Genomic DNA, 24458 nt, shown 5'->3' with positions numbered 1-24458 from the left:
TCTATCATTCTTTTTTTAAAATGTATACATAATTTTTTATATAATTTATTTGACATATATTTTATATAGAGTACTAAATGTGGGTTAAGCTTAAACTCGGCTATAGCTCAAGAAAGAACTCGGTTAAAATTATTAGTCTCGAGTTCGATTACAATTTTAGGCTCGAGGCTAGGGTCGGCTCAAGCTCGAGTTCGAAATATTTAAATTAAGCTCAGCTTGAATAAGGTTCGGACTCAACTGGATTTGATGCTACCCTTATGGCCAATTTTAAGTAAAGGTTCCCAATTTTATGTAAAATGTATGTATAATTTTATATACAATTTATTTGACAAGTATTTTTTGAAAAGTTTTAAATGTATGTTGGAACGCGAACTCGAGATATGTATTTTTTGAAAAGTTTTAAATGAATGTTGAAGCTCGAACTCGGTTAAAATTATTAAGCTCGAGCTCGATAACAATTTTAGGCTCGAGCTCGAATTCGAAATATTTAAATATAGCTTGGCTCGAACATAGGCAGGTTCGGGCTCTACTCGGCTCGATGCTACCTCTAGGGGGAGGGTTAGGACATAAGTCCACAATCCTAATCCTCCTCTACTCTTTTCTCCTTAACCTGATCTCTTCTCTCCCTCCTCTACTCATTCTCTTCTCCTCTTCTTTCTCCTTCTTTCTTCTCTCTTCTATTCCCTTAAGTTGAAGATCTTAATAACATGAAATTCTGAAATGAACATTGTATTAGAGAAGGGATTTCAGGACTCCAGTTTGTTTTCTTTTCTAATCAACTTTTGTTAAAATTGCATGAACGAATCTTCAACTGCTGGTCAGTGAACGAGTTCTTCTTTCTGTAAGAATAGTATTTTGGGTTCAGCTCAGTAAGACAGCTTCGTTAAAAGTGCATGAATGAGTCTTCAGTTGCTGCTTGGTGATGATCATCGATGGATGCTCGTGTTTCTTTTTTAAGCACGAGAACACATATCAGGTGACCGTGTTTCTTTTCATGAATACGTACGTTCTGAAGGCAAGATGCAATCCTTTTGACCTTTCATGAATCAAGGAATAAGGAGCTCTGCTCTTTGTTATTAAGGTCCCTTTACTGCTTCTCTTGAGAGTGATTCGTTACTGCTGTTGGGCACACGAAAGCTCACAAATTCTTGTGAAATAATAGCAAAAAACAAAGTAAAAACTAGAGGTATTTTTATTTCTATTCTCCTCTAAATCTACCTAATTACTACTCGTGTTCGTTGGAAAACCTCTGGTTGAGGTGAAAGAAGCCTTCCTTGTTCGAGTTGTTGGAAAGATTTTCTAAAACCTTGCTATCGTATTTTAGAAAATTGGTTTACTGCTTCGTGTTAGACTTGAACAGCGTAAATTTAACGTAAACTGAAACTCACGTAGTAAGGAAAGTTTCTGTTTTCAGAACTCTCAAAGATTTTTTTCTATATTTAGTAAGGAAAGAATTCTGCACGTTATTGTTTTTTTTTTAAGGAAAGTTTACAGTTTCTCTTTGAGTTGATATTGTCCTAACCCTTCCCTTGAAGCTCTATTTATAGATTTATAAATCTATAATATTATAATTATGTCCTTAGAACTTAACCTAATTACATCAATGCTATCTCTATGAAATGACTATTTATTTATCATCCTGCCATCATTATGTAGGCCTATGGACCTTCCTTGGTCTTATGGGCTTGAACCTATTTATGAACGTCCAACTTGCTGCAAATGGTGTATAAGATCTTCCTGTATAAAATGGCAGTCTCCTATATTTTTCAACACTCCCCCTCAAGCTGGTGCTCTCTTCTATGAGGCCCAACTAGCATAATATAAGTGAGAGTGAAATCACTCCAAGCCGTAAGACATCACTCCATACTCCAGTCAAGTAACTCATGATGTAGGGCACACTCCTATCTTCTATAGGTAGTGTGTCTATACGTAGTGCTCATAAGTGTAATAAAACTCCTCCATAACCATGTCCCTCCACAGGACACCGACTCTCAAATAGTAAAAGTAATAAATGCCAATTAAGGGGGGGTGACAGGTAATTACCCAGAAGATAATATTCTGGGGCCACCATGTGTTTTTTTTTCATTAGAATAATCAATACTGACAAAAATCAGCAACTGAGAAGTCCTTCAATAATAATGTTTTAGCAGACACAATAGTAGTAGCTAAAATGGGCCTAAGCCCAATAACACGTACCAAATAATGAAAATATTCAAAAAGGACCCATAAAATAATCCGCTGCGAGTCTGTGCACCAAATAATATGCTAACCATGGAATAAGTTGTTATTACTTCAAAATAATAATCCAGCCGGAGACAAAGAACTGAGTCAGGCCGAGTCAAATAATAGACCAATATAGCCGAGTTATGAAAAAAATATGTATAGAACTCGGGATCCAGACCCATATAACTGAGGCAAAAAATAAGTCTACTTCTTCCCTACGACGCTGGTGATTTCTAAGACTCCAGAAACAATAATTCACCAGTTATTCATGGCAGAGAGTTTCCAAAAAAAAGGCAACAATGATCTGGCAGACTGGATAGTGTCTTGTCCTCCCAAAGCAGCTCCTGGTGATTGCCGAGTAGGGAGGGATGAGCGGCAGAGACAATTCTGTGATTTCCAAAAAAATAGCAGCAACGATAGAAATAAGATTTTATCTAGCAGGTCTAGCAGAGTAATCAACAAAAAAAAATGACCAGAGGAGGCCATAGGAGTTTTCGAAAAATCAGCAGTAATTTTCTGTAAAGCCAGGATGATTAATCCGCTCTAGCGAGTCAAGGAGACGAACCATTAGAGAGATGAACAAAATTTCTGAAAAATAGCAGTCAGTAGTTTTGGCAATTCAGCAATAAGCTCTGGTTGCAATCGAAAAATTTTGTGAATCTGTCGATCAACAATAGTATTTTGCAGTGCGGCATCCAAAGGCCAACTTCTTGATGACAACATCTGGTCTAGCACAAAGTCGGAGGAAAGGCGGGACGAGCAAAATTTTTGAAAAATAGCAGTCAATAGTTTTGGCAATTCAGTAATAAGCTCTGGCTGCAATCGACAAATTTCGTGAATCTGTCGATCAACAATAGTATTTGGAGTGTGGCATCCAAAGGCCAACTTCTTGATGACAACATCTGGTCTAGCACAAGGTCGGAGGAAAGGCTGGGCTTCAACAATGAGTGGAAGGTGGGAATATGCTTCCAAAACAGAAAGCTTTAGACTTCAATTCTAATTATTTTTTGTGTTTTTTGTGTATGTCGTAAGTCATCGAAGCCAGAAAGAGAAGCTCTGATGCCGCAAGCACAATTTGTCTTGGAAATACGTGTTTTTCGAACAACTTCATGGCAGACATCGAAACTCCACTTGTGCTGCACTGCCTTCGCTTTTGAGTTTCAGATGGCGAGTGCAAAAGATTTGAGTTTTCTGTCATGATGGAAATTTGAAAGAGATGAGTTTTGCAACATGATGGAAATTTGAAAAGAGACGAGTTTTGCAACACCCATATGTTTACTTGATGGACTTAAATTCCCAATCGAAGCAATACTCAAAAGGTTACAGTAAAGGTTGGCCCAAAGATATGTGTGAGAGTTAAATCAAGATCATATGAAAAAGGATACTGAGGCCACCACTTCTTCAATAATAATGTCTCATCCAAAGAGACACAATAGAAACAACTAAAATGGGCTTGAGCCTACATAACACGAACCAAAATAATAAACCTTGTAAAAGGACCCATGAAATAAATTGAAGCAAGTATTTGCACCAAATAATAAGTTGATCAACGGAATATATTGCGAATACCTCAAAATAATAATCTAGTCAGAGAACCGAGTTGCACCAAGTCAAGTAGTAGATCAATATAGCCGAATCACGGAAGAAATATATATAAAACTTGGGACCCGGACATGTATACCAAGGCAGAAACATAAGTGGCCCAAGTCAGGTTGACCTGGTCGTGTTGACTCAGACCAATTTGGCTTGAGTTAGCTCGGTAGACTGGTTCAGCTCAACAGCAACTAGGCGGGTAGCCCGGTTCACGGGGTTGACTCGATAAGGATAATATATGCACCATAGTAATGCGCTGGATTAAAAATGGTTTCCAAACTTACGAAACAATTTAAATCGGCAACAATGGTTCGACTTCTCTGCCGCTGAACAGAGCGGAACAACAACGCATCCGAGATATTAGTAGTTCAAGATTATCTCCCCATGATAATAGATGATCAGTAACTTCCCAAAAAAACTGTATTAGAGAAGATGTGCAATGACGGAATTTCTGAAATCTGTTGTCATAGATTATATTTGGCAAGATTGAAGACGATGCCAGTGCAGAATGGTTGAGATACAGTAGAGCAAGAGGCAACGGGTGAGAAAAAGAATAGAAACCGAACAACACAGTAGGAGCTTGAATTTACGATTTTTCAAAATAATATCCAGAATAACAGCAGTGTGTTTGCCTGATTTATAGCAATGTGAAATATTACCAGTGCTGGTTGAGATCTTTCAAATTAAGAGTAATAATATCCTGAAGAAACAACACCAAAAAATCAGCGAAGGAAACTTTCCTAAATGTTTCCCGGGCATGGAATCTCAATTGGAGTATTGACACCTTGCTGTCAATCTGGATGAAAAATATTACATTATGGTTCTATATCTTATTTTGAAAACAACTTTGTTAATGGAGTAGCAGAAACAACAAGATGACTCGACGACGGAAATGGCAGAAGAGGTAATTTGCGACGTAACCCAGTAAGATCCCAAAGTTGAACAGAGTGGGAGAGCAACATCAGAGACAGAGAGGGATGGTCCTGGTCTCTAGTCATGAACCAGAAGCTCTAAGAAATATAATAGCAGTATAAAGGTGAAAACGTAAAGCAAATAATGGGTGTAGGGACTAAAAAAAATAAACACGAACCTAAATTGCTAAAGATAATGGATTAGAAAGGGATCACATTATCTTTGTGGGTTGACAAAGTCAACTCTCATAACCTGCTCTGATACCATGTTGAATTTACGGAAAAGATAAATACTTCATTGACTTATTGTAATCAGGGTACATGAACCTCTATTTATAATAGAGGAAAGAAGTAGAGTCTAACTACAATTAAACTACCCTTGTCCCAATTACACCGAAACTCTAACTCTTAAAGATAAGTCCTAGAATAATCAAATAACTCAATATAAATAGATGATTAACATGACTAAAACACCTTTAAACTAAAACTCTTATGTCGGTCCATATTTTATGTGCTTGGTAATCTTTCAACATTCTTAGATATGTGGGCCTTCCTTGGTAATGAGGGCTTGGGCCCATCTTTTGTCGGTCCATATCTTATGGGCTTGGACCCATCTTCCAACACTCTTAAATATATGGGCATTCCTTAGTCGTGTAGGCTTGGGCGTACCTTCCAACACTGGAGTAGTTACCTACTTCGTAACAGCAAGTAGTAAGTTGTTACTTTAACTTTCATAGCAAACAGAGAGTTGTCTGTGAAATTCTTAGCAACACCAATATACCATGAATCATTCTTTTATTGGTCTAATCTGATTGCAATTATTATGTTTTTTGACTTCTTACATTTTTGTAGCCAGAAGGAGTAGTTGTATCTAATAATGTGATCCAATATGCACTCACAATTGTGAGCACATCTTTCTCAATTATTTTATTTATCAAGCATACTTTTTTGGTATCTAACCCTCTAAAATATTATTATCTTCGTACAAGTTGCTGGTGAAAGTGTCAAACTTTTCAATATCATTAATGATGGTACTCTTAATTTGGTTGACATGGTAGAGCACTCCACTGTCTAGTTGGAGAATGAGGTCTGGTAATAGCTTCATTTTGTAACATATTTTTATAGGACTAAATGGTAATCAACATTTTAATATCCAACCTATTAGAAAGTGATAATCTAACAAAATGTTTTTTTATGTTATGTCCAACTAACGATGTTACTGGCGAGGATATGAATACATATGAAATATCATCCTTTGGATATGGATTACAGATAGTTGGATAGTGGAATATGTACTATGTTATCTTTCTCAGATTAGGATGGGTTGGCATGGTAACCTCTTGAATTGAATTAAACTTCAAAACCGAAAAATGGATTTCTAGTTTCTACTTTAATGATAAAACCAACTTTAGTTAAAAAAAAAAAAACCAGATATCAAACTATGAGCTTTTGAGAACACATCCAATTGAGCTGGAAATAGTCCACACATTGATGTTCAGTTGAGTGGAATTGGAATTCATAGTTTGCCATACATGTACAGTCTACTCTGTTGATAGCGTTTATGATTTAGTTGTTAACCTTTTTTGCAGTTTTTTGAGATGTAGCAGTCGGATGTTGTTAGAGCGCTTGACATTTATAAGAGGGCAGGGCATCATGTATGTGTCATAGGTTTGTTAAGTCTGGAAGTTTCTATAGTGATTGATATGTTTACAATGAAATTTCATTTTTTTCTTGTTCTGAAAATTAAGAGTATTAAGATGTAACAATCCAAAAAAGGGAACATGATATTCACAGTTCTTGATTTTCTCTGTTTTTTTCTTTTGTGTTTCTACCTTATTTAGCATTCTGTAGAACCTATAACATATCTCTTTCCATAAGCAGAGTTCTATGAAATTTGTAAAGGAATTGATCATTAAAGTGAGCAAAAGTTTATGAAAATTGAACTGCTTTTGTTACATCTCAAGAGAATAGTTTATGTATTTGATATGTATTTTATGTAAAGTTTTAAATATAGGTTGGTGCTCGATTACCATTTTAGGCTCGAGCTCGAGTTCGAAATATTTATATCAAGCCCAACTCGAACATAGGCAGGTTTAAGCCCGGTTAGACTCGATGCCACCCTTACTTACAAATAACTTTCTCAGATAGCAGCGTGATAAAAAAATAAAAAAATAACAACTTCTTCCATCAATTGCTAATACTTTCATCCTACACTCCAGTTAGGTTCTAATACTTTCATTCGATCGAACAAAGCAAATTTCCTTTGAACATTTTGTTTCCTTTTCTATGTAGCACACATCTAAGAGATGGTAGCAGCAAAAACACATGAGAGGCTTCAAAGTGTTTTGACTAGCAGACGCATGCTTCAGATTACTCAAACGGCAAGAAAGCACGTCCAAACATCCATGCTTGGGGCAATGATGTAGCTAGTGAGGTATTAACCGAGGCACGTCAATTGTTGGATTACTTGAAATTACTGGAGCAGGTCTTTAGTGATCTTTGCTAGGAGGAATTTCATTTGGTACTTGCCAAGCTCAACATCTTTAGTGCTCTTTTTGCTAGCATTTGGTACTTGAAAAGCTAGCTAATTGCATTGAAATGTACTCACTGGAAACCATGTCAGCACTGGGCAATTGGATCTGAATATCAAAATTAAAATGTTCACATGGCACTCAAGCTAGCTCAACAAAAAGGTTGTAGATTAGTAGGCTCAATAGAAAACAACGTAGGTACTTTCATATTCAAGGATTCAAGGAGATTTTTTTTACTGAATAGTATCATACGACAATACTAAATGACAACAGAAGAAAAATGAGTTCAGAGTTATAAACAAGCAGATTAGCATGCTTAGCATAAAACAAAAGTATTGATACCACTAGCATATTAGCAGCAAAAAAAAATTACATATCAGCATAAGCAACGAAAATCAGTTATAATACTGACAAGAAGCATGGGGTATCTGCTGGTTTAGATCCAAGAATAAGAGAAAGAGCTAATCTTTGTCATGCAGCTCCTCCATGTCAATCATTTCCTTCATGAATCATAATCCGAGTAGAAAAACTCTGATACCATGATGATTTCAGGATTCCATAATATAAAGTCTTCAACCTAAGATAATGGAAGAGAGAAGGAAGAAGAAGACAAGAAGAGGAAGAAGAAGAGAAAGGACGACTAGGAGAGAGGAGATTGGTGAGCACGTAGAGGAGAGAATTGAGGGGTGAATTAGGGTTGTGGGTTTATCTCCAAACCTTTCCTCTTAACCTTTATTTATAGATATCAAGAGTACATACATTACAAGTATACCCTAACCCTAGAAAGAGTGAAGAAGAAATAAAAAATATATGTTATTTACAATAATGACACTTAATCTTGTCTATATCTTTCAACACCCATATAATGCTTTATGTAATTTGTATACATGATCAAGATTGCTCATGTCTTCTAAACATACGGATTGTTCAACATAAACTTCTTCTTGAATGTACCTTTTTAGGAATGCACTTTTTACATCCATTTGGTACAATTTGAACTTCATGCGACAAACATAGGCTAATAGGATTCGAATTACCTCTAATTTGTGCATAAGTTTATTTGAAACCAATTCCTTTTTCTTGGTTATATCCTTTGGCAACTAATCTAGCTTTATTTCTTACTACTTGGTTTTCCTCTTTGCCTTTGTTCCTAAAAACCCATTTAGTTCCTATGACTTGTTGATTTTTGGGTCTAGCTACTAGAGTCCAAACTTTGTTTCTTTCAAATCGATTCAATTCCTCTTGAATTTCCAAAATTCAAAAGTCATTTTTTTTTCAGTTTTGGCAAAAAATTTGGGCTTTATTTGAGAAATGAAGACACAGTTTTCCATAATTTCATCATCTTCTAGATGCAATTTTTTTTAGGGTCACCAATGATTTGTTCTAGGGTGTGATCAATATTTCTTTGGCTCCAAAGGTGGTTCTTCCTGGTTATTTGCCTCATTTGGGTTCTCTTCAAGATTTTGTTCTTGAGATTGAAATCCTGGAGATGAATTAGAGGGGTTCCCCTCTTCATCATCAGGAATTGGAGTTGGGGCTAGACTTGGCGAATCAGATTCATCAAACTCAACCTATACCTACTCCCCGACTCTCATAGATGTCTTGTTAAAAGCTCTATATGCCTAAAAATGAATTGAATAACCAAGAAAAATTCTATATCAGCCATAGAGTCAAACTTCCCTAATATTTCCATTGGTTCTTTCAATGTGAATACATTGTGCATTCAAAGGTTCAGAAATAGGTGATGTTGGGAAGGGTGCCCTTATACAATTCATTAAGACTTTTGTTGAGAATGTGCCTCATGTTCACTTGGTTTATGATGTAGCAAATGGTATTTATGGATTCGGCCAAAAATTTATGTGGCATGTTTTTATGTATGTAGCATAACTCTTCTCATCTCAATTAAGGTTCTATTTCTTCTCTCAACAACACCTTTTTGTTGAGGAGTTTATTGATTTCTAAGGCCAACACATAAATACAAGAGATCTCAAGGGAGGGTGATAAGAGCGGAAGTTTAGCTTTTAGGAGAGAGGAGAGAAGAAACCAAGGGAGAGAAATGAAATGAAAAGAGAGAGGTGTGAGGACGAATTTGACTCAAGAGGAAGTCGCTTGAACGCTCTACCATGTGCCTTGAGGCTATATGTATAGTTGTTGGAAAGTGTTTACAATTACTGAAATTCTTTTAGGGCTACATGATTCAAAATGAAAAGACATAAGTGCTTGCGTAATTGCAATTCTTTGTCATCTTCATGGATGTTCTCCTTATTAACTAGTCATGTATCTTTTAACACTCCCCCTCAAGTTGGTTTTCGTTACTTTACTTTGTAAATAATCTTGGTCAAGAAAATTGTGTATTTGAAAAGAAATTTTGATTGCCTTGCTTTAATTCATTTTGTTCTTATTCACATCTTACTTGTAGTCTTCATCTTGTTCTCATATTATTCTCCCCCTTTCATGGATATTCTAGTCATATAAAATTTTATCACCACAACACGTGGAATTCTTCATTGTAGATTATACTTCTTCTTCTCAAATGATAGCAATACCCATAATTCAATTTGAAGGGAGGTGCAACTACTGAAAAACTCAACTTCCAATTTCACCCTTCATATTTTTCCTTCTATTCTCCCCCTCAAGATGGGAGATAATGGTTGTGATCCTAGCTTGAAACAAAACAAAAGTTGTAGTAATTATCTCCATCATCAAAGTGTCCCAATGATAAGTACTCAATCGGATAAATACTGTAAAAAAGTAAAAGACACGGGTGATAAAGTAGGAGTTGAAACCAACATCAAATGACTTTGAACAAAATAGTGATAATAATCACAAAAGAGAGTAGTGCCTTTCACTCAAAAGATAACGATAAAAACCCAGAGGGTACCAATAAAAAAATCTCAATGGACTTAAAACCACCTATATATAAAAAGAGGACCAACCAAAGCAATGTACCAAGGGGTTGGCCAAAGAGGGTAAATGAGAGTCAAAAAAGTTTGGTAGGAGAAAAGCAACTGAGTAAAAGAGCAATAGCCACCACCGTAATAAGCAAGAGACTGTAGTGGTAGTACTGAAATATCATAATAAATTTGACCATGTATGACCCAAGAGGGGGATAGAAAAATAATTCTCTATGAAAATGATGATCGAGGAAACTTAAATAAAATATATTCAATAAGAAACTTTTTGAGATGAAACATAATAATAGAAACTTTCTTAAAATAACCTTCTCATATAAGGTGTTGGAAGATTGGCTCAAGCCCACAAGCTCAAGGCTAGAAGCCCACACGTCAAAGTGGTGGCATAAGGGTAAAATTTGATGTTTTCCATAAATATGGCATAAAGATGTAAATACATGTTCCTTTTATGTCTTTTATTTTATCAAGTTGTAGCCCTAAGGGCTAAAGCTATAAATAAAGGCATTGGCTAAGAGGTAGAGCATTGAAACTCTCCCCTCTTTTTCTAGATATTTTTCCAGCCTCCCTCATCCTTGGTCTGTCCGATCTCTTCTCCCCTTAATCCAAACTCTCTCCATCTACGTCCTTCTTCTTCTCTCCTTTTCTCTCTTCTTCTTCTTCTTCTTTTTCGTTGATCTAAAGCCCTTCTCACGGGATCCTAAATTCTACATAAGACAATTAATTTTTTAACACAAATTGACCAATTTGAGATAAATTCTGGAATATGGGAGATTTAGGTTACTAATATTTTTAATTTATAATAAGGAATCAACACTTTCTAATTCAAAATTTCAGACTTTGGTAAAAAGGAAACTAAACTCATATAGGAAAAGACTTCTCTTAAGGAAACTAATGTAATGTTAGATCAAAGAAAGAAAACTTAATGAAGGAAAGATACTCAACTTGGTAAAAACTTGATTAAATTTTGAACACAAATAAGAAAATTAACCAACATTAGCAACTCAAAAAGTTAAGCAAAAAAGTTAGCTTAAATTCAAATTTGCGCATCTAACCAAATACCAGCATGACCCACACGACTAAGGAAGACCCACATATCCAAGTGTATTAGAAGATAGACCCAAACCCATAAGACTAAGGAAAACCCATGCATCCAAGAGATATAGAAAGCAGGCTCAAGGCCCACAGATCAAAGAGATGGCCCATACACATACAATGATGGCAAGATGGTAAATAAAAGGTCATCTCATAGAGATGGCATTGATGTAATTAGATTAAAGTTCCAAGGTTAAAACCATAAACCCTAAGTTTAGGGGTATTATTATAATATAATAGTTTTATTAATCTATAAATAGAACTTCAGGGGGAGGGTTAGGACATCAAGTCCATAACCCATTCTTCCTCCAACTTTCTCCCAATGGCTCTCTCTCCCTTTTTCTCCGTAAGCTAAATTCATGGAGTCCTGAAAATCAACATGGTATTAAAGCTTTGATTTTCATGACTCGTAGTATGGTTTTCAGTATTTCAGAAACTCATTATTTTCTTTTCTTGTATTGATTTTTTTTTTCATAGTCGCTGAAATTCAGATTTAAAATTTGATACCTTTTGCCTAGTCCATTGATTTTGTTAAGTTTTTTTTATTGCACACATTTTTTTTTCGTATCTGAGTTGAGCCGAGTTGCTTCGGCTTAATAGCGTCATACCAGCGAGTCCATATCTTCGGAGGCCATCTTTGACAATGCCATCGCCGGAGGGGACGTGGTCTGGTTGGGTTTGCCGGTGATGGAGAGATTGTCATCCAACGACACTGTTTATTTTCGAAAGGTCTCGGTTGCTCTCTGTCTGGTCCGAAGGAGAAATTTCACCAGAGAACGGCCTTGAACGAGTTTCGGTGTCTCAGCTCTCTGTTATTCCACTGAGTGACATCTCCAGACAGAACCGATCGTCCGGGACTCATATATTTTCCGCTCGTTGAAAGATTTCCGTCGCCAACCAGTTTCACGACTGGTCTCCTTCTCCATCAATGGCAACTTCGACCAAGTTCCAAACAGAATCAACGTCTTTCCAACAACAGAGAACTGACTTTCTTCATTGCCGATTGTCGTCTTCAATGGCAACTCTGACCAAGTTCCAAACAGAATCAACATCCTTCCAACAATAGAGAACTAACTTTCTTCATTGCCGATTGTCGTCTTCGATGGCAAGAAGGATCTCCTTCATTGACATCGACAACAGGATATCCTTGGTATGCTTTCGAAATGTTTCCTTCACCTGCATTGCCATATTTGGAGAATTCTTCAACAGCAACTCCAGCGCTCTATTCGGGGCTGAGAGGAAGAAGAAGGCATTCTCGCCTTCTCCACTACTATTGCGGATTAAATTTGCTGGTTCTTTCGAGTAATTCTGGCGGATTTTTGATTTCTGGACATTGTTGATCCTTCGCTGGTTATTTCCGAAATCTTTCTAATTGTCGCTATGATACATATATGCATCTCTGGTTTTCTGATCTCTTCGGCGCGGGGAAGAAGATGACATATTTCCTGATTAAAGGTTTTCCTAAGTTAGGAAAATTTCATTGAGCATCGATTTAGCGCCGACGGAGACCCGGACTGGGGGGTGTTGGAAGATAGGGCCCAAGCCCACACGAACAAGGATGGCCCACATATCCAAGACCATAAGACCAAGGAAGACCCATATACCCAAGAGATATAGAAGACGGGCCTCCACATACAATAATAGCAGGATAGTAAATAAAGGGTCATCTCATAGAGATGGCATTGATGTAATTAGATTAAAGTTTCATGGTTAAAACCCTAAACCCTAAAGCCTAACTTCAGGGGTATTATTGTAATATAGTAGTTTTATTAATCTATAAATAGAGTTTCAAGGGGAGGGTTAGGACATTAGTCCATAACCCATTCTTCCTCCAGTTTTCTCCCAATTGGTTTCTCTCCCTTTTTCTCCATGAGTTAAATTCATGGAGTCCTAAAAATCAACAATAATTATCAATATAAATTCTTGGTCATTTTGGTTCAAATTTTTCAAAAAAAGTGAAGCTTACTGCTGCTACACGAATATCTTTCCAACGGTATAAAATTTGATATGTAAAACAGGAATTGGGAAAGAAACTAAAGGGAATGAACACCTATTTTTTTTCTTTTTTTTCTTCTTCTTCTTCTTCTGCCACTTGGATTAATCGATCATTACTATCCAGGCAAGCAATTTTCACATGGAATTTCTCTCTAGTTGTGTAATACAAGTACGATCGGTCTATATTTTTGATTGATCATCCACTTTTCTAGACCAACGGTCACATTTTGATTGATCAATCCATTGATAAATAAGTTTGACAGAAAACCAGTCGTTATGATCAACTGATCGATCATTCACTTAATCAATGTACATGTTTTTTAAAATAGGCAAATAACCGCTTGTTTGACTTAGGGAAGCTATACATACCCCACCAAACCATGAGTAATGAAGAAAATGTGCATTTGTTGGCAAATCCTCAAGCCATTACTCTTTGTCTTGGAAATTTCCCTTAAAAGTGTTTTTGAGTGAAAGAGAGAGTCCCACACCTTGAAAAATCTCTTTTCTCTTTCAATCAATCCTTGCATTCATATAGTACAAGTTCCTTAACCATGTCACGTTGTGCTATAAAGGAGGAGGAAGCTTGAATCTCTAAAGGAGAATCAAGTCTCCGAGGGAGTAATTTTTATCTTTCTTTTATTTTTAATTGTGAAACGTTCTTCTAGAACCTATATAATCTAGATAGAAAGGCATATCGAGAGCTAGAATCTAGCAAAAATCTCTTGGGGAGATTGAATTTTGTACAGTTTATCTATTGATCTACACATGGCCAAAGAGAGTCAGAATCTCTTTGTAATTCCAGCTATTAGAGCTTTTGAAGATAGTAAAAGTTTCCCAAGCAAGGGTTCTTAGGTGGTGACTACCACTAAGAGAACATCGATAACAAAAAAATTATTTTTCCCTGTGGTATGTGTATGTATACTTTATATTAAATTGCTTTTTTTGCATACATTTTTAGCTATACATACAACTAGCTTTTAATTTGATAATCTCAATTTACCCCCCTTAGAGCACTTGGAGAAAAACATTACCATGCTTTAAAAGTCTACTCTATTGAACTAGTGTTGGAATGATCGATCATCCAGAATTGTGCAGACCAGAAATATAAAGCATGATCAATTAACCATTGTCGATTGATCGATCATCCAAGACATGTCCATTTCATGCTATAATGCATGATCGATCTTCCCACTTGGATTAATCAATCATTACTATCCAGCAAGCAAGTTTCACATGGAATGATCAATCATCCACCTGATTGATCGATCAATTAGAACCTTGCCAGAAAGGGACATAAAACATGGTATCTAATTGGAAAAAATACAGATCGATCGTATTTGTATTACACAACTAGAGGGAATTTTGATTGATCAGTCCATCGATCAATAACTCACTATCTGACAGAAAACCAGTCATTATGATCAATTGATCGATCATTCACATAATCAATGTACATGTTTTTTAAAATAGGCAAATAATGGCTTGTTTGAGTTAGGGAAGCTATACATACCCCACCAAACCATGAGTAATGAAGAGAATGTGCATTTGTTGGCAAATCCTCAAGCCATTATTCTCTATCTTGGAAATTTCCCTTAAAAGTGCTTTTGAGTGAAAAAGAGAGTCCCACACCTTGAAAAATCTATTTTCTCTTTCAATCAATCCTTGCATTCATATAGTACAAGTTCCTTAACCATGTCACGTTGTGCTACAAAGGAGGAGGAAGCTTGAATCTCTAAAGGAGAATCAAGTCTCCGAGGGAGTAATTTTTAACTTTCTTCTATTTGTAATTGTGAAAGGTTCTTCTAGAACCTATATAATCTAGATAGAAAGGCATATCTAGAGCTAGAATCTAGCAAAAATCTCTTGGGGAGATTGAATTTTGTACAAATCATCTATTGATCTACACGTGTCCAAAGAGAGTCAGAATCTCTTTTGTAATTTACCCCCGTCTCGAGTAGCAACCTAGGCCAACATGCTTTACAGCACATAATGACCATGCTCTGGATGATCAATCAATCGATCGTAGTTGATCAATCATGCTTTACATTTTTGGCATGTGCATTTCTGGTTGATTGATCATTCCCGTGCTAGTTCATTTAACAGACTTTTAAAGCATGGGAATTAATATTCCTAAGTGAGTCTAACTTGTATGAAAACATGTTTGAATGTAAAATATGTCCTAAAGCTCCAAGTTTGCATTGAACCTCAAGTCTTGGAAGGAGTGGAGTGCTCTCTTGCATAGACTGAGTTTTTGACATTTCTCAGTGAATTGTAAAACTCTAGTCTTCAGTTTTTCTTCTTCTTCTGAGGGTGCTTCTTCAAGAGTTCTTTGACATTCCACAAAGCTTGTATCAATTCAATACTTTAGACCTTGAAATTAATGTCTCTATAAGGATATGCATTTGTTACAATTATTACTTCTATTAAGTTTTGTTATCATCAAAATCAAGAAAGGAGTCAACACTCAGTCAAAAATCTCCCCTTTCTTTTATGATGACAAAAAACTAATTTCGACAAATTAAAAACAAAAACATCACTAAGTCAAATGTAAAAAATATTGGAACGACACCCCCTTAATCTTTGTATATCTCATTTTATATTTTTCATTTCAATTCGTAATTTTTTGAGTGTTGAATGGGTCTACTTTTTTTTCTCCCCCTTTATGTCATCCTCAAAAAGATATTAAAAAACACACATGAGTAGAAAAAAGTGACTCGAAAGCCATTTCATATATAATTTCAAATTCACAAAAGTAGTAGTGAAAACCAGTGCTCAAAGGTAAATAAAAGTATATCATAAGAAAATATAAAGACAAGGGAGTATCTAAAAGAGACTAGGAAGGCGGTGTGGAATATCTAGTGAAGGCCTAGAGCATACTTTCAAGCCTCTATAGACTAGCATGAATCTCAATCTAGCCAGTCTTCAGCTACTCTTGTGTAGCAAGATTGGCTGCCTGTATGGCCCGAACATCGTCCACCGCATCCTCCAAAGCTTTCAGACATTCCATGGAGGAGTGAGCTTCTTCAGTGGTTCATCTCCTCTTTTCAAACTCGAACTAGTCGGCTTGAGGTTTGGGGCTCTTCTCATTCCCGGACCTGACGACGACTTGAGGTGCTTCCTTTTTGTATCGCTTCCTTCTAGATCCATTGACCTTGGCACTTGGTGAATCCAAACTTCCCAACTTTGGTCTCACCGATTAACAATTTCCTCATCATGTCAATACTCTCCGTATTGGTGATGTTAACCCGTAATGGCATAGAATGGTTGTGACTCTTGAACAAACGGGAGGTCACCTGCTTAGGAGCTGGTCGCTATATCCATCATTCGGATCGCCATGAAGTACCCAAAATTTAGTCTCACCTTCTGAGTGATGGCCCACATCCGAAGGATGCCAGTCGTAGTCAAGTAGGAACAAGTTATTTTCCTCAAGTTGAGGACATGTGTGACTATCTCCATTATGACTTGTTGTGCCATGGTGAGGTCTTTGATCTTATCCTCATAGGAACTTTCAACAGTCTGCCCATAAAGAAACTGGATGACATCTTGAATATTCTATGGGAGATTTCCGTATAGGTTGACTGGCCAATTTTCTTTGACATATCTTTTCATACCCATGAAAGTACTCCCAAAGCTGTCATTTAAGTCAATAGACTGAATATACATCGTAGTTTTTTTTCATATATGAAGTAATCTTCAAGTTGTTTGGGGATAATTCCTCTACTTCCATGTTTGAATAGAAGTCATTTACCAACAAGGGATAAACACACTCCTCTCTCTAAAATACCAATGTAGGGGAGAAAAAATCCTCAAAGCCTTTAATTTCCCTTCGAAAGAAATCCAAATCCACCCTACTTGGGTCAACATTGCTCTTTGAAGTGAAATGTTGAAAATACTTACTCCTTTGTTGGCAAGTATGAAAAAGTTTCTCTCCAATTAGCCATGTCCTTGCATGTGCCCGGTTCTTTTGATGGAGTATGCTTCTTAGCCCTAACCTTGGTGCAATCTTCTTGAAATTTTTAGATTTGTAGAGGAAGTGAAGGAAAGAGCATTCCTTCTCGGATTTAGAGGTGGACTGCCCCTAAAATTGAAATGGGAATAAAAGGGAAAACTCTTGAGTGTTGAAAATTGCTTTGGTTTGGAGTTGGAATGATTTTGGAATGCAAATGAAGGGAAGGGTTGTTTAAAACTCTTCAACTTCTTATATTGCACCATGAAATGTTGATCATTTTGTCTTAATTGATTGATCAATCGTTTAAGTTGATCCATCAATCAATATGCATTGAATTATCAAAGCCTTTTGTAGAGTGACTTATTGAAACCTAGGATTCCATGATATATAATCACAGTAGAAGAGGATTAAGGGGTGAGAAGAAGAAGAAGAAGAAGAGTTGTGGGGAGAAGGATTTAGGAGGAGAAGAGGAAGAGTGACGAATTTGGAGAAAAAGGAGGAAGATTAGGGTAATGGACCTCCAAACCCGCCCCCATATTTATAGATAACAAAAGTAATAATATTAAAAAAATATCCATGAGCCTAGTAAGAGTGAATAAGACACATAAATCATAAACTAATTAAATAAGTGTTATCTTTATGAGATGACTCTTTATTTTCCATCATGCCACCGTTGTGTGGGCTTGTGGTCTTGAGTCCATCTTTCACACACTTGGACGTGTGGGCTTTCCTTGGTCGGGTGGGCTTGGACCCATCTTCCAATACTCCTCCTCAAGCTGGGGATGAAAGAACATCATAAACTTCCAACTTTATGCAAATGGTGTATAAGAACTTCCTGTATAAAATGACAGTCCACCATATCTTCCAACACTCCCCCTCAAGTTGGTGATCTCTTTTTTCCAAGAGACCCAACTGACATAATATACGAGATATTAAAAGTCGTAAGACTTTGCTAAGTAAAATGGCCATAGTCAAAAATACTTTCCGCTCAGTTTAATAGGCGAAAAAGTAGTCCTACTATGGGCCACAGAGTCTACCCACTTTCTTAGAGTAGCTCAAAAACACCGCTCTTGGGTGAATAATAGACTTGACTCACGCTAGATGTTGGACACACTCCTATCCTCTGTAGGTAGTGGGTCTAGAGGCATTGCTCAGAAGTGTAGTAATAAACTCCTCCATCATGGTGTTCCTCCACAGGGCATCGACTCTTAAGTAGTAGGAGTAAAAATATGTTGGATGATGGGCTCCAGCCTACACTACCAAGGAAGGCTCTCATATATAAAAGTATTATAAGATGGGCCACACAACCAAGGAAGGCCCACAAGATGGGCCCAAACACATAAGAAGTAGGACCCACCATGATTACCACGAGATAACATCCTTATCACATAAGTTGGAAGATCAAGAAAGACTCACCAAGATACCCACAAGCTGGTTGGAAGATCAAGAAGAACTCACAAAGATAACCACGAGTTGGCATCTTTATCTTATGATCACGTCATAGAAGAGTTCTAGTTTGAGTTATGTTTGTCTTCTATTTATATTGAGTTATTTAATTATGCTAAGGCTTATCCTTAGGTGTTAGAGTTTGGGTGTAATTGGGACAAATGTAATTTTATTGTAATTGGACTCTACTACCTTCCTCTATTATAAATAGAGGTTCATGTACTCTGATTATGATAAGTTAATAAGTCAATGAAGTATTTTTCTTTTCCATAAATTCAAAAAAATATCAAATAAGGGGTGTAAAGGGTAATCACCATAAGATAATATTTTGAGGCTACTATGTGCTTTTTTCTTCATCTGAATAACCAATGCTGGCAACAATCAACAACGAAGATGTCCTTCTTCAATAATAATGTCTCAATCAGAGAGACACAATAGTATCAACTAAAATGGGCCTAGGCCCAACTAACAAGTACCAAATAGGCAGTTATATAACATCGGATAACCAATAGGTATTTGTTGATTTTCAGGACTCCATGAATTTAGCACATGGAGAAAAGGGGAAAGAAACCCATTGGGAGAAAATAGGAGGAAGAAGGGTTATGGAATAGATTATTCCTTACCCTCCCCTTGAAGCTCTATTTATAGATTTAATAATACCCCTGAACTTAGGGTTTAGGGTTTTAACCCTAGAACTTTAGCTTAAGTACATCAATGTCATCTCTTTGAGATGAACCTTTATTTACCATCCTTCCATCAATGTATGTGGGCCTATGGGCCTTCTCCTTGATCTGTGGGCCTTGAGCCCATCTTTTATATCTCTTGGATCCTTGGGTCTTCCTTGGTCTTACAGGCTTGGGCCCATCTTCTAATACACTTTGATATGTGAAACTTCCTTGGTCGTGTGGGTTTGGGCCCTCTCTTCCAATAGTAATTAAAGTCCTTAAGAGCAATAAGGACACGTAAGATAATCTGCAGCAAGTCCACCCTTGAATAAGGAAGTTATGCACTAAGTAATAAGTTGAGGATAATCTAAGGTAATAATCAAGTCGGAGTCAAGCCAGTAGCAGATAGCCGATAGTAGTTTTGACAATGAGTGAGTGAGTCAAGACGAGTTATAGATTGCTAATAATAAGTTGAACCAAGTGTTGTTTCATAATCAATACATCAAACAATCTCCAATGTGCTCATCCTTCATACGATTCCTTCTATTCTCCCCCTAAAGTTGGGAGATAATGTCAATGATCCTAGCATGATGTCAACAAATATTTTGCAAGCTCAAGTGTTAATCCACCTCTTGTATGATCAACTAAAAGAAGGCTAGTATCAACAACTTCACTAGCTCAAATATTGTAAACCAAGTAACTCAAGCCAAGCCAAATATTTCAATATTTTTTTGCCTAAATTTTTTAGGCAAGGATACCTAATCAAATTCTTTGTAATCTTTCAAAATACCAACAAAATCTCACAAAATTAGTGGCAAGAAAAATATTCTAAACAAGGTAGTTTCCTCCTTCAACTAGTGCCAACTTAGCAATCAAAGAAGACACCTTTCCTTGCCTTTTTTTTTTCTTGAAATCTTTAGGCATGGCAAAAAGAAAGTTTCTGAAAATAAGATGATCTTCTAAAGATTCTATCTAGAAATTGTTAGTTAAAAAATAGAAACTTTCCAAGGGTAGATCATGAGATACTTTCCTATTATTGTCGATCAATAACATCAACTCAAAAAGTTAAGACAAAAATTCGGCTTTAATCTGAATCTTTGCATGCAACTGAATACCAACATGACCTTGATTCTTCCAATGTGAATACATCCTTAAATATAGATCATATTGACATGATATTTTTTCATTATGAAACTAGAATTAATTACCTTTCAACCAATTATAACTTCACTTTATAAAATATACTTCTTTGAGGTAAATAATCTGATAGATTTTGGACTTTGTAATCTAGTTGAACCGATTACTCTTTCTTCTTTGGCCAACATGCCCATAGACTCTTCCGAGATTGATATCTCCGTCTAAAAAACTAAGAATGAGAATTGGTTTAATAGGTAAGAAAATAGACTTATAGATCTTTCTTTTGATATATAATTATCCATATAAAGTCTCATTTTTTATGGTATAAATGCATCAAAATTTGAAGTTTTCTACTACTACATTAAACTTTTCTATTGCTTTACCTTTGCTACTTTAGATGTTAATTTCTCTTTCTAGAAAAATATGATTTCAACGATTTTTTTTAGCTAGAAACTAGAATCAAATATCTTTCCAATGGTATATAATTTTCTATATGAAAAATAAGGCAAGAGAATGAAATATCAAATGAAATATAGAAATTGAGAAATAAGAATTAAGGAAAAACGAGAAACTCCTTTTTTTTTCCTTTTTCTTCTTCTTCTTCTCCCTCCCTTTCTTCTTCATATTTTTCTCCATCTTCTTCTCTTTTTACATCTTAGATCATTTCCCACTCTGATACCATGTTGAAACTTGGGATTCTATGATGTATAATCACAGTAGAAGAGGAATAAGGGGTGAAAAGGAGAAGAAGAGTTGTGGAGAGAAGGTTTTAAGAGGAGAAGAGGAAGAGTGACGTATTTAGAGAAAAGAGGAGGAAGATTAGGATAATGGACTTCCAAATCCTCTCGCTTAAGTTTTGTTTATAGATATCAGAAGTACTAATATTACAAGAATACCCTTCACCCTAGTAAGAATGAATAAGAGATATAAGTCATAAACTAATTACATCAGTGTCATCTTTATGAAATAACTTTTTATTTACCATTATACCACCACTATGTGGGCATGTGGGCCTTCTCCTTGGTCAATGGGCTTGAGTTCATCTTTCACTCACTTGGATGTGTGGGTCTTCCTTGGTCGTGTGGGCTTGGGTCCATCTTCCAACATGATTAAAAAAATATATTCTAAATTTTACTTCACTCTTATGGCACTACTAGTATGTGATGTGTCATTTAAGCTCAAATTTATCATCCTAAGTGAATCAAGGTGGGTTGCTCATACCTAATTGACTTAAGATTTTCGATGTTGAATCTCTTAAGCAATCCCTTAGTATATTTGGACTGATTTATAAGTGTACCATTTTCAGTTTGCATTACTTGAAGTCAAAGGAAGAATGTGAGTTCACCCATTAACCTCATTTCAAACTTATTCATCAATACACTAGCAAATTCTTGACAGTGAGAGGGCTTTGTAGAACCAAATATGATATTATCCACATAAATTTGAACGATAATCAAATTTTGAACATAGGCCCTTGTAAATAGTCTTATCTATGCAACCTTTCCTATAACCGTTTGTCTCTAAGAATTCATTTAATATTTCATACTATAAAGTCTTCAACCTAAGATAATGGAAGAGAGAAGGAAGAACAAGAAGAGAAGAAGAAGAAAAAGAGAAGAAAGAAAGAATAAGAGAAAGGACGATTGTGAGAGAGAAGATTGGTGAGCATGTAGAGGAGAGAATTGAAGGGAGAATTAGGGTATCAGATATATCTCCATACCCACCCCCTTAATATTTATTTATAGGTGTCAAGAATACATAAATTCCTAGTATAGCTTTTACCCTAGAAAGAGTGAAGAAGAGATTAAAAATATAAGATATTTACAATAATGACACCTAAGTTTGTCTATATCTTTTCAACACTCCCCTTTAAACTAAAACATCGTACATCTCCAGCTTGGTACATGCAGTGGAGAGAACTTTGGAGGATACTGACTTTGTGAATATATCAGCAAGTTGTCTACGGGTTGTGAATATTCCTGCTAGCAACTTTTCTCTCACAAAGTGACAGCCCACCTTGATATGCTTAGTTCTTTCATGAAAAACTGGGTTGGAGCAATATAGATCGTAACTTGATTGTCACACAAGGAATGCAAGAAAACAGTGTATCTTTCCATCATAAGTAAGATACAATCATTTCTTATTTTCTTCAAAATTCAAATTTAAACTACTCAACATAGAGAACATATTCACTAAATATCATTTCACAACTTCCCATTCATTTTGCTGTTGTTTCCTTCATCCTTAGTGCCGTCTGTGAGGGATACACCATTTTCAATTCCGTTGGACATTTCTTTGCTGCTTCCTTCTTTTGTAATGGTTGCTTCTGCTTCTGACTTCTCTTTGCTGTTCTCTTCAGCCTGAATAACTGCTTCTTCCTTGGCTTTTTGAAGATCTTCGATCAGACTTTCAAGGCATCGCTGGATACTACTCTCTACTGCTGTGGTAGATTTAGGCATCAAATTCTCGGCAACATCAGCTGGTGTGATTTTGCATTCACCCAAAAGCTCCCTGACAGTTTCAAAGAGAGGGTGTGAATCAATACTCAGGTAGTTTCTAGCCAGCACTTTAAAAGTCTCAAAGCAACAGTAGGAGAGCTCGATGTGCTTATCCATTCGGCCCTTCCGAATCAAAGCCGGGTCGAGCTTCTCCACATGATTTGTAGTGAAGACGATGATTCGTTCTCCTCCGCACGAAGACCAGAGCCCATCGACGAAATTGAGCAGGCCAGAGAGAGTAACTTTGCTAATGTTATTCTCTTCTTTCTTACCTGGTCCAGGTGGAGGAGGATTTTCAGTCTGATCCGCCTCGGGGATCTCTACTTTCTTTTTCCGTTCGCCGGATAAGTCCTCCGAACAATCGATATCTTCGATCACAATAAGGGACTTGGCCGTCGTCTCTATCAGCAGCTTCCGCAGCGCCGCGTTATCCTTGACTGCAGTCAATTCTACATCATAGATATCATAATCTAGATAATTAGCCATGGCTGCGATCATGGTGGATTTCCCTGTACCCGGCGGGCCATACAGAAGGTACCCTCTTTTCCAAGCCTTTCCAATCTTTCGATAGAAATCTTTTCCCCTTCGAAAACTCTCAAGTTCTTGAAGAATCTCCTCCTTCTTTCGGGGTTCCATGGCGAGCGTGTCGAACGTCGCTGGGTGTTCGAACACCACATGGCTCCATACGCTGCTCTTGTATCCGTACCAATTCGAAGTGGGATTGTTCGTATAGAGCTTCCTCTGTCGGGACTTCACCTCGATCTCCTTGCCCTTGTCCCTCACATGCTGGAGATAATCGGTGACGACGAGGCGATGCTTCCGGTGAACGGTGAGCCGGTAAAATCTGGGATCCTCCTGAGCCGGGTACCATGAAATGACGCTTCGTTGGGAAGTACTTTTCCGGGAACTCCACCAGAACTTGATGCCACGGAAGTGGTCGGTGACCTGCTGGAAGTCGTCAAGGGAGAGGACGAGATCTTTGCCGTCCTTAACCACGTCGGCCGTCAACCGCTTGGCCTGCTTGGCGGTGGTGGCGCTCAGGTACGTCTGGATGCTGGCGTAAACCTCGCTCCGCTTCATACGCTCGCCGGAGTACTCTTTGAACGTGATCTCGACGTAGGGGTAGACGAAGCTCCAGATTTTATCAATGTATTTGTGAAGGTACATATGCAGACCGTGGGGAAAATACTGGCTGGTGACTGCCCATAAGAACATTAAACTTGCAGCAGCGGAGCCCAAGCTGCTCCATCCCATCGCGTCCATTGCCATTTTCTTCCTCCCGATAACTTGATAGTCTTCGTTGCAATCTCCTATATAAAGATTAAAAACGCTGAAGACCTGACGGGTCCGTCGGTTTTGCCCGTGCTCATTAAATCATCGACACTGGTCACCGTGACGCAGATCGAACCAGTCCAAATCTTCGTGTGATAGAAATCCGTGCGAGCTGCATGGAAATTGAAAGCCAGTAAAGTCTACATAGGCGGCTGAGAATATGTTGACAGCTGT

The 24458-nt window shown here is 37.0% G+C and overlaps 1 protein-coding gene across 1 annotated transcript; it reads right to left on the bottom strand.

Moving 5' to 3' along the window:
• Positions 1-22658: 22658 nt before the first annotated feature.
• LOC137940720 (AAA-ATPase ASD, mitochondrial-like) lies at positions 22659-24221 on the bottom strand. Its single transcript, XM_068785857.1, has one exon. The coding sequence runs from the start codon at positions 24219-24221 to the stop codon at positions 22659-22661; it is 1563 nt and encodes a 520-aa protein (XP_068641958.1).
• Positions 24222-24458: the final 237 nt, after the last annotated feature.

Source organism: Aristolochia californica, unplaced genomic scaffold, assembly GCF_029961685.1.
Source record: "Aristolochia californica isolate CCGP_79_NKW_82.1479 unplaced genomic scaffold, dmAriCali1.0.hap1 SCAF_9, whole genome shotgun sequence".
NCBI classification, from domain to species: Eukaryota; Viridiplantae; Streptophyta; class Magnoliopsida; order Piperales; family Aristolochiaceae; genus Aristolochia; species Aristolochia californica.
This window is presented reverse-complemented; position numbering and strand designations above follow the sequence as displayed.